We start from the raw sequence: 12,330 nt of genomic DNA on the forward strand, positions 1-12,330 counted from the left end.
CGCCTTGAACACAACTTATTTTATCAATGATAATTCATTCCACTAGAGAACTATCATTGAACTACCGCATCAATCCCAAATTACATTTTGGGCTCCTTCTTATTATGAGCATGTTACTCCCTATGTTTAAGATATCGAATGTCCACTAATTAAGTGAGTTACTGACAACTCATTTAATTAATATCTAAGTCCAAGAGTAGTACCACTCAACCTTATCGTCATGTCGGACTAAGTCCACCTAGGGTTTAACATGACAATCCTTATGAGCTCCTCTTGGGACATTATCAATCTATCTCTAGGACACGGTTTCCTTCTATAATCAACAACACACACTATAAGTGATACCATTTCCCAACTTATCGGGCTTATTGATTCATCGAACTAAATCTCACCCATTGATAAATTAAAGGAATAAATACCAAATATATGTGCTTGTTATTATATTAGGATTAAGAGCACACACTTCCATAATAACCGAGGTCTTTGTTTCTTTATAAAATCAGTATAAAAGAAACGACCTCAAATGGTCCTACTCAATACACTCTAAGTGTACTAGTGTAATTATACATCAAGATAAACTGATACCTAATTACACTACGACCTTCTAATGGTTTGTTCCTTTCCATTTTGGTCGTGAGCTACTGTTTATAATTTATAAGTTACCGATAACATTATCTTTTACATGTGACACCACATGCTATGTTATCTACAATATAAATTAATTGAACAACTACAAACAAATGTAGATAATTTGACAAATGTGATTCTTTATTCAAGACAAATGTTTATAAAAGCTTGGGCTTTGGTATTGGCAGAGATGGGCAGAGAGCCGAGCAGAAGCAGCTCGATCTGCAGACCTGCGGTAGAGGGCCAGGGAATACAAAGCACAGAGGTAGGTCGGGATCGGCAGAGCTGAGCAGAAGCGGTTCGATCTACAGGCCTGCGGTAGAGGGCCAGGAAATACAAAGCATAGAGGCAGGTCGGGATCGGCAGAGTTGAGCAGAGTCAGCCCGTCTGGAAGGTAACACTTAGAGGCTAGAGTCGATCAGAAGAGGCGAGGCCGGTGCAAGTCACAATGGATCGGAGAAGCTAAGTAGTGCGGGTGCGGAGAATCTCAACGGTCCGTCGAGGATAATCATTACATTCCAATAGTGCGAGCGAAGGCGGAGGTTCCTAAAACGAAAAGATGCCCTCACAACCAGTAGCAGCCTGCCAGCTGTCCATCACTACAAGACAAAACTTATGTGCGAAGGCGGAGGTCCCTAAACAGAAAGATGCTTTCACGACGAATGGCAGTACGACAGGTGTCCGGGACTAGAGGACAAAGCCCAGCGTCTAACGTTTTCTGACAGGAGGGCAGGTCCTAAGAGAGGAGCTAAGTGTGCGCAGGGTCCTGCAGCAGCGTCAGCCACCCGTGGGAGCCGAATCACCTACGACTTTCCGTCAACGCCTAGTCCACCGCGACCAGCCTCCGTCCGACCCAGCTTCCGGACGGGATCAATATTGAACAATTGATATTTAGGGTAAACGGTTCAAAATCTAACCAATCGAATCAAATATATTGAAATTGATTTAATTAAAATTTTTTTTTACCCAACTTAACTTTATCAATAAAATTGAATAATCTAAATTGATATAAAATTGATTAATTAGATAGGTTACCAAATTAATCGATCAATCAATGAGTAATAAATCACTAATCCTGGAATAGCTGAGTTGGTTATCGCATAGATTTGTAGAATTGAGTAGAGTCGAATACTAATAAAGACTGAGGAATTATCGTCCCATGTGATCACTATTTTCGATTACCTGATTTACTCCCTTCCAATAGTATGGAATAGTCGTGAGAACTATCGGGTATGATGAATTTTACCTTTTTTCAAAAAGATTTATAATATTTCAGTTTAATTAGATTTTAAAATCAAAATAAATTTAAAAAATTGATATGATTTTTTTGAAAAACCAAATTTCCAATTCAATCAGTTACATCGATTAATTTCCTAATTGCAATGGTAGGTTTGCGAGAAATAAGCCGATGGAAAATTTTTTAAGAATCGGCCAATCGTCATAGGTTTGACATTACCTGACCTAATTAATCATTTTTATTTTTAGGTTTGCGAGAAATAGATTCTGCATTTTTCATCCTAGTGCCCCCCACGACTATCTCATATCATTGGAAGAGAGTAAATTAGGAAATTGAAACTAGCTATCACATGAGAGGATAATTCCTTAGTCTTTACCGAAATTCGATCCTGACTCAATTCTATAAATTTGTTATGTAATAACTAACTCGACTATGTCACATGTCTATGAGAAATAGAGTTATTTGCATATACATATAAACAATTAATTTAATTATTTATGTAAAACTAATAAGAACATATACTACATTTGATGTTAGCAAAAAGGCTAAGAAAATTATGCTTTCTCATGTCACCATTTCAAGATATTAATAGATGTTTTTCTGTTCGCGGTGCTGTCAATTCTAAGATATGCTACTAAAATAAAAATCATAACAATGTATATATTTATATAAAAAAATAACCCAAAAATTATTAATAAATCTTAAAATTATTTTTTAGTAATAAATCTTAATATTATTTTTAGTGTAAAAAAAGAATATTAATATAATTTTATTTTGAAATTTGTCAAAATTAGTTAGTAAAGGATCTATGATTTGTAATAAGAAAGTAAGTTATATTAAAAATATAAATAAATCAGTTTTAAAATTAATGAGTTTTAAATCAAATATCATTTGATTCAAAACAAGTTTACTTATGACACTAATATTATTTTCACTAGATAAAAATATTTTTTATCTTATGATTCTTATCTTTACTAGTGAATTTTATCTATAACCTTTTTTTTACTAATGATTTTTTTATTGATTTAATTATGATCTTTATCTCTACTCATGCTCAAGCTCCACTATATAAACGCACTTCCACCTGTCTTGCTGTATTGTCTCTTCGTTGCCTCTTAGGGATGGATTTCCAGAGATCCCCATTTTGCTTCTTTTCCTTCATCGTCTTCTTCCTTTTACTCTCTTTCGAGTCAAGTCAGGCTTCCAATGCTGGCCACGGTCTCAGCCGCGAGTCCTTCCCGGAGGGATTTGTGTTTGGGACAGCAGCATCTGCTTACCAAGTGGAAGGGATGGCGCTCAAAGGGGGCAGAGGACCTAGCATTTGGGACGCATTCGTTAGAATCCCAAGTAAATTTTGATCGTTATGTTATTTCTGTTTCTTTTGCTTCGTATCCTCTTCAGATTTGTGTGGGTTAATGTTGACGTGTTGCTTAATGCTTAAAGGGGTTTTTTTTTTCTTCTTATGGTGAATGCAGATACAATTGCTGGCAACGCTACTGCTGATGTTACAGTTGATGAGTATCATCATTACAAGGTTATCCTTTCTCTTGTTCATTTCCCCCCTTTTTTCTCTCAATTGTAATTACGAGAGCAAAACAGGGGTGATTTACTACTGGTTGAATTTTAAAACAGCACCAAACTATAACTCTGCTTTAATAATGGTTGTATCTTTGATCTTTAGTTTTAAGTTACATAAAATTATGTATTGGAGAAAGATCATCAAAAGGATCACAACGGCTGGATACATTATAAAAAAGCATGCACGTTTTACTTTTACTTGTGTCCCTTGTACTTTTTTTGTCTGATGTGTCGTAATTTAGCTGAAGCTTGTAAGACATATGCATTTGTAATTTGTTGACATCCTAAAGAATTCAATATGTAAGATATAAGCATTTGAAATTGTTTTTCTCTCTCTTCAATTTATGACCAAATGATCAATGCAGGAAGACGTTGATATCATGAAAGATTTCAATTTCGATGCGTATCGATTCTCAATTTCTTGGAGTAGAATATTTCCAAGTAATGAATATCTCTGTGTTTTTTATTTTCTTATATTCAGTCCGAACTTTCAATTTAAGTATATTTTTCATATAAAATTTCCCATCTAGATGGAACCGGTAAAGTCAATTGGGAAGGTGTAGATTATTACGATAAGCTAATTGATTACTTGATACAACAAGGTATGTTAAATTTTCAATTTAGCAATGAGCAATATGTTTCTCATATATATATGTCTTAAAAAATTTTGATTTGAAATAGGCATTACTCCATATGCAAATCTTTATCACTACGATCTTCCTTTGGCTCTTAATGAGGAGTACTTGGGTTGGTTAAGCCCGAAGATTGTGTAAGTTTTAAAGGTTATGAACCATGTTTTTTATATTCATTAGTAGTTGAACCTATTTGATAATTTTGTTATATTATTTGATATGTGTTTTAGGGATGCATTTGCGGACTATGCCGATTTTTGTTTTGAGAGATTTGGTGATAGAGTCAAGAATTGGTTCACCTTTAATGAGCCTAGGTGTATAGCGGCTCTTGGGTATGATGAGGGTATTCATGCCCCAGGGAGATGTACTGGTTGTAAAGCTGGGGGAAACTCAACCATTGAGCCTTATATTGCGGCACATAATCTTATCCTATCTCATGCAAATGCAGTGAAAAGATATCGTCAAAAATATCAAGTAAGTTGTACTTTGTTCATTGAGTTATATTTGGTGAATAAAATGAAATATGATTCCTCATCCAAGATGTGTTTCTTGTATAAACTCGATTCAGAAAGAACAAAAAGGCATGATTGGAATCCTTTTGGATTTTGTATGGTATGAACCTTATACTTACTCAGTGCAAGATAAAGCCGCAGCTCAAAGAGCTAGGGATTTCCACATTGGATGGTGAGACCTTGTTTCAGTTCATTTAATTTTTTTAAAAACATTTTTCATGTTTGATTGAGAAATAAAATTTCAATTGTATTAAAGGATGATTTATTCATTTAATTAATTGTTTTTTCTTTGTAGGTTCCTTCACCCTCTAACTTATGGATACTATCCAGAATCAATGCAAGTCATTGTCAAAGAAAGACTTCCTAAATTTAATGAAGAACAAGTGGAAATGGTGAAAGGTTCATACGATTATGTGGGGGTCAATCAATATACATCTTTCTATATGAAAGATGCCGGAGTAGTTGATCCGAAGCCTGTTAGCTATCAAGCTGACTGGCATGTCGAATACAAATGTTAGATTTTCTCAAACTTTTTTTGATAATGACTCGATCAATGATATTTTATGTTATACTAATATTATTCATTTTCTGATTATCTTTTAGATGATCGAGATGGTGTGCCAATTGGTCCCCTGGTAAATTTATTTTGTATTTTTTTCACTAAATTTTATTATTATCATATCTTATGCTATACAAAACAATGTCATTTCTTTATTTTTTTTTTTTATGATACTCAACTTGAATTTCGTTAATAGTGATTAAATATTTAAGTTTAAACATGGTTTTATACAAAAGAGTAGCATTTCATAGATTGTGTTATATAGATTTGTCTTTTGGTGATAAAGTTTGTACATCCTAGTATGATGGATTGTATTAGCATTGAATCTAAATTGTTTTTTAGGCTAATTCGTATTGGCTCTACATAGTTCCATGGGGAATCTACAAAGCCGTTACCTATGTGAAGGAAACTTACCAAAATCCCGTCATCATTCTAGCCGAGAATGGTAAATCTTATTTCAATTTGTTTTCCAAATATCCAAATATTCATCCATCGTAACGAAGTTGTTCATCACAGGAATGGATCAGCCAGGAAATGCCACTCTTCCAGAAGTTTTGCAAGATACAACGAGAGTTAACTACTTCAAGAGTTACATAACTAACTTAAAGAGGGCTATGGATGACGGCGCTACGGTGATAGGATATTTTGCATGGTCTCTTCTCGACAACTTTGAATGGGCGTTGGGCTACACATCAAGATTTGGTATAGTATATGTAGATTTCAAGAACAAGAAGCGGTTCCCCAAGAATTCAGCTTATTGGTTCAAAAAAATTCTACAAAGGAAGTCAGATTGAGTGATCAAGTTCAATTTAGATTAAGTTTATTGGAGTTTTCTTGTTTGGGTTTGTTTAATAAAAGCACAATTTAAGTGAAATTTTTGTGTGCAAATTAATTCAATTTTCAATCTTTTGCAATCTTTGTACTATCCTATCGTGTAAACATTGAAGAGCATTGAGTAAGGCAAGTTGTTGGATGATCATCGATTGCAAGCGATCATCTAGCATGGGTGATCTTCCCCATTTAATATCCTTTCAAGTAAACATGCTAAAACTACTAAGCACACCAAAAATGAATTGTTCAAATTAAAAAAATTCATACAAAATTTTAGTACAATTAAAAAAATGCATACAAAATTTTAAATATTTTAAATTACATATCAAAATATTACGGTATGAAAATTTTATAAAGGAAATCATTTTTAAATTGTTCATTTAAATAAGTGGAAAACTATTTATTTTTTCCTTCTCAAATATGTTCTGATTCTATTAAATAAGGTGTCTTCTTCAACAGTCTCAATCCTCTGGTTCGAATCCGTAGTCAATCATATTTTCGATAAGAACAATGATAATTGAATCTATTTTTTTTCTATTATTTGACTATCTATAATAGTAATAGTACGAAAAAAACTGATGTTCAGGAATAGTGGAGTTGAGTTTCTCAACCCTTTAATCTCAATCCTCTCCCAAATCAAGAGAATGAGGAAGCGGAGAAGGAGAACATCACCTTGTGCCATTCTCGGGTGGAGGAGAACATCGCCTTGTGCCATTCTCGGGTGGGGGCCAAGAGAGCTGCTTTTGTGTCTTCGCCACCGCGGCCCCTTCCCCCAGCCGACCCCCTACCAAGAGAAATCGCATCACCCTCAGCGAACTCCAATTCCTCTCCAATACCACCTCCAAGCTATCTATGTCTGATCACTCTGTCCCTCATTCCAAGGGCAAGACAAAGATCAAGAAGAAGGCAAAGCTCGACCCGGTGGCTTTCTCCGATGAGATCAGTCCAAGCGAAAATCCCTAGATGTGCACGTCCTATGCATCAAATATATGCTAGTACCTCATATCTATGGAGGTTTGTGGTTCAATGTTACTTTCTTGCTGGATATGTTTCGTCAGGGATTCATCTGGTTAATTTTTAGGTGGTTATTTTTTTTTTCACTGACTAAAGAAATAATGAAAATCACTCATTAAATTATTTATCTAAATAAATATATTGTTTACTTTCCGGAACATAGCTATGAAGTATATATTACCGAGAAGTTACGACACTGACAAATAGACAAAATGTATAAAATCTGAGAGGAGTAGGAAGAGTGACACACTGACACCTACACCGTTAATAAGTTCATAATATTTCTTTAGCTCCATGGTTCCCAAGGGGATTCAAAATTATCGGGAGGTGATGAATTAATACAATAAATTAATTAATTTTAAAATATAAATAAAAAATATTGAATATTAAATTTTCAAATTATAGAATAAAAGTATTTCATAGTTAACCCATTCAAAAGTATGGAAGTAAAATATTATTGAAATGATATTTTTATACAAACTTATTAATTATTATATAGTTATCAATTTTTTAACCAATTCTAGTTTAGTATATAAACGATAATAAAATCTATCAAAAACTCTTCAGCAATCTCGTTAAGAACGGTTTTAACTCTTATCCCAACAATTTTTTTTTCTAAATTTCATAATTATTTAATTTTTGATTATTTATAATTATAAAAATCACAATACAAATCTAATAACAATTGTAACATCAATAATTCTCAAATATCACAACTAGTGAATTATTTTTCCAAAATTTACTATAAATTTTTAGGTTAAAAAATTCAGACTTGAAAATGTATAAACATTATGGTCCAATATTACGGGGAAGGATCTTCTGGTCCACAAATACTGGACTATTTCCTAATCTGCATTTGTATTGGTGGGAGGTAATGACCCCCACATGTTTAACATGTGGGGGCCATTGCCTCCAACCAATCCACCTTTCCTGGTCCAACAGTGGACCAGGAAAGGTGGTCTAGAGGATCTCATCCTCAATATTATCGTAATTCAAATAATTGTAACCAAGGTCAACCCTAAACTTTGAAGGGCTTGGTGAAAAAAAGGTCCTTTAAATTCAGATAAAAAATAATAAAATCGATACTATATAAATATTCATTAACAAAATACAAACTAAAATCCATAATAATGAAAACATTATATTCCACATGGCTAATAATCAATATTATAAAAGGAAAAAGAACTATTACAATTAACTATTAAAAACTGATCTTCTTGTATTTTTATCTAGAAAGTTATCAATCAATTTTTCATAATTGAGTTTATCTAAAAACTCACTCTCAATCAAAATCATAGCCAATGCATTCAATCTGGTTTGGGTCATGGTTGATCTCAAACAAGATTTCAACAACTTCAATTTAAAAAAGCTTCTTTTTGCAAATGCAACAGTCACCGGAAGAAATAGTTAATAATATCCTGTATACAATAAATGAATTCGGGAAACAATTTATTTGCAAAAAAAATTAGTATTTCACTTGCTGTTGTTGTTTTCTTTGGTCATATGTTGTATGATTTTCAGTTTTTGATATAAGTCATCTCCATCCAAATCTGAAACATCTTGTCTTGTACTCTTTTTTCTTTGTAATTTTCTTTCAAGATTCTTGCAACGAGATTTCAAGTCCTCATCAATCAATGAACTCAACTTTTCAGCAGTGAAAAGAAATCCAAAAAGATCTTCATATTCCTCATATTGCTCAAATATTTTCTTCAATGACCCAATTGTTTGATCTACTATGTACAAAAAATAATGAACTCTAAAAGCTTCCTCTGCAGATTCTTGAGGTATTTTGGAAGACTCACATGTAACCTCATCAGAATATTTTTTTTCTTTATATTTATCTTTTTTAGGAAAACAAAATCAATCTCCATTGTTGAAGCAAGTTCTTTTGCTGTATTAATAACTTATCCAAATCCAGATTCTCTATATTCTTCAAAAGAAGCAATTAGCCCCGTAACTTTTGTCATAGCAGCGCTAATAAGCATGTTTTCATATTGTAACCCTTTACGATCAATGTTAACTTTACCCAATATGTTATACCAAAAATCATACCCATTAAAAACTCAAAATTTCCAAGTTCAAATGTTACTAAAGACTGTTAGGATCCTTCGTACGGAGGCTAGAGAGGGGGGTGTGAATAGCCGACCCCAAATCATCGCGTTTCTACAAAACGTGTTAGCGCAGCGGAAAATAAACACAGAAACGAAAGGGAAAGAAGACAAATCTCAAACAAACCGATGTAACGAGGTTCGGAGATAAACTCCTACTCCTCGGCGTGTCCGTAAGGTGGACGAAGCCTATCAATCCGTCGGTGGATGAGTCCCCGGAGAACCGGCTAATAAATGCTCCTTGTGGGTGGAGAAACCTCGCCACAATACTTGTAACAACAAGAAAGGAGTACAAGGAAAGCAAGAAGCAAATACAAACAACAATATGAATGCAACACTCGCTTGCCTTCTCTGTCGATCCGAGGCGATGAAGCAGCAACAACAGCAGCAGAAGATCGACGTGGAAGCTCACGCGAAGCTTGAGCCAACGAGCTCAACAACTAGAGAAGAGGAGGAAGCAATCAAGGAAGAAGAAGAAGAACTAGAAGAGGAGGCTCGGCAGACCCTCCTTTATACTGCGGAGAAAGAAGCACGGAAGAAATCTGGCCGTTGCGTGGCAGCTGGTCTGATCGGTCGGTGGACGATCGGGGAACCGATCGGTCGCGGGCCGATCGAGGTACTCTGATCGATGCGAGGGACGATCGGGCTTCTGTTGATCGGTCCCACCGATCGGCCCCTCTTGCGCGCCTCGCTCTGGCCGGCTTGATCGACTCGATCGGTCACGGACCGATCAGTTATCCTGATATACTACGATGTATTCGCGATCGGTCACCAGACCGATCAGAATATTCGCGGTATCACTGGATCGATCACCAAATCGATCCAGCTCATGGTTTTCGCCCAAACCAAGTCCAAACCAACATCCGGTCAACCTTGACATGTTGATTCATCATTCCTAGCATCTGGTCACTCCCTTGACCTGCTAGAATTCTCCACCAAGTGTTCGGTCAATCCCTTTGACCCACTTGGACTTTCCTCTTCGTGCCAAGTATCCGATCACTCCCTTGATCTACTTGGACTTCCCAACACCAGATGTCCGATCACCTTTGATCCATCTGGATTTTCCCTTGCCCGGCTTCACTCACCAGGACTTTCACCTAGCTTCACTTACTAGGGTTTTTCCCTGGCCTCACTCATCCACCCGGCTTCACTCACTAGGATTTTCACTTGGCTTCACTCACCAGGATTTCACCTGGCTTCACTCACGGGACTTCTCACCGCCCGGCTTCACTCACGGGACTTTTCCCGTGCCAAACTCCTGCTTGGACTTCCCGTGCCAAGTCTCCATACTTGGACTTTCCGTGCCAAGCTACTGCTTGGACTTTTCCGTGCCAAGTCTCCATACTTGGACTTTTCGCGTGCCAAGCTACCTGCATGGACTTTTCCCCGTGCCAAGTCTCCGTACTTGGACTTTTCCAGTGCCAAGTCTCCATACTTGGACTTTTCACCGAATCAGGTCAACCAGGTCAACCTTGACCTACGGTTGCACCAACAATCTCCCAAACATCTATTCTTGTCAAACATCAAGAATAGAACTTCTCTTCTCGTCAAAACATCGTCAAACATCAAAATACAATTCGAGTCAGGTCAACTCGAGTCGGGTCAACCAGGTCAACCTTGACCTAAGGTTGCACCAACAAAGACTTCGCTTCACTTCTTATTTTAGAGTCGGTGTCTTTTTCTTCTACAACTTGAAGTAAAGCTTCTTTGATTTGTTGAGTTGAAGTACCATTGCTTTCATACTTTCAGTACGACTTTCCCATCGAGTGATTGACAATGACTTGAGAGTTAAACCTTTTATCGTCACATGATCTATCAAAATCTTCCATCTCTTTGTAGAATGAGAAAACATTGTATAAATCCATTTTACTACTCCAAAAAAGTCTTTCTCTTTTCTATAAGAATTTGCAATATTACAAAGTGTTAAATTCAAATAATGACAACCACATGGAGTGTATAATGCTCTAGGATTTATATCCACCAACAATCCCACTGCAATGGTTGTTCTACCATCTACTATTGATGACCTTGCATGGTATCTAGATTCAGGTGCTACTGATCACCTTACTGTTGATCTTCACAATCTCCATCTGCACTCTCCATACCAAGGTACAGAAAAAATTATGATTGGAAATGGTAATACTATCCCAATCTCCAATAGTTCCAACATTATGTTATTAATAGTTCCAATCACTATACTTGTGTAATATATTGCACGTGCTTACTATAACCAAAAATCTATTAAGTGTTGTTTGCTTTACGATGGATAATAACGTCTTCTTTGAATTTCATCCAACATTCTGTGTTATTAAGGATCGGGTCATGAAGAAGGAACTTCTTCGTAGAACACTTGATGGGGGCTTATATCGACTAATCCAATCCGGGGAATTCAACACCAAACGAGCTACTTTTCTTGGAGAGTGCTCCTCAATTACCACATGGCACCACCAACTTAGACATCCATCTTTAGCAGTAGTTTCTTTTATTATCTTTGCTTTTTAGTTACCAATCTAAGGAAATAAGATAGTTGCCTTTTGTGATGCTTGTCAATATGGGAAGGCTCATAAACAACCATTTCCAAATTCGTAATCTTGAACTACATGTCCTTTAAAATTAATACATTCAAATATTAAAAAGTCCATCACCAATTTTTTCTTCTAACAGATGCCAATATTTTGTGTATTTTGTGGATGATTATAGCCATTATACTTGGATTTATCCTCTCAAGCAAAAATCTGATATCTTATCAGTATTTATAAAATTTAAAGCATTTGTTGAGAACTAATTTGATAGGAAGATTAAATCCATTCAAACTGACTAGGGTGGCGAATATTGCATTCTTGCTATTGTCATCGACTTACACCGAATTCATCATCACCTCTTGTACCCATACATGAGTGAACAAAATGGAGTCGTTGAACGCAAGATCAGACATATTATAGAGATGGGTCTCGCCTTACTTTCTTATGCAACTATGCCACTCTATTACTAGGATGAGACATTTCTCACTGTAACTTATCTAATCAATTGACTCCCAACTCATACGTTGCATCGCCGGTCACCTTTTGAAATCTTATTCCATTGACCTCCTGACTATGGTTTTCTTCATACCTTTGGTTGTGGTTGTTATCCTCTGGCTCGACCTTACAATCATCACAAACTAGATTTCTGGTCTGTCAAGTGTGTGTTCCTTGGGTATAGTGATGCTCACAAAGAATATCAATGTCTTTAT

At 35.8% G+C, this 12,330-nt stretch overlaps 1 protein-coding gene across 1 annotated transcript; it reads left to right on the forward strand.

Annotated features, from left to right (window-relative positions):
* Positions 1–2,966: 2,966 nt before the first annotated feature.
* LOC122009689 (beta-glucosidase 26-like) lies at positions 2,967–6,081 on the forward strand. Its single transcript, XM_042565951.1, has 11 exons — positions 2,967–3,211; positions 3,340–3,398; positions 3,808–3,883; positions 3,973–4,044; positions 4,124–4,211; positions 4,305–4,548; positions 4,643–4,758; positions 4,882–5,099; positions 5,190–5,221; positions 5,488–5,590; positions 5,662–6,081. Exons 1-11 carry the CDS (start codon positions 2,986–2,988, stop codon positions 5,937–5,939), a joined length of 1,512 nt encoding a protein of 503 aa, XP_042421885.1. The 5' UTR covers positions 2,967–2,985; the 3' UTR covers positions 5,940–6,081.
* Positions 6,082–12,330: the final 6,249 nt, after the last annotated feature.

Source organism: Zingiber officinale, chromosome 8A (assembly GCF_018446385.1).
Source record: "Zingiber officinale cultivar Zhangliang chromosome 8A, Zo_v1.1, whole genome shotgun sequence".
Classification (NCBI taxonomy): Eukaryota; Viridiplantae; Streptophyta; class Magnoliopsida; order Zingiberales; family Zingiberaceae; genus Zingiber; species Zingiber officinale.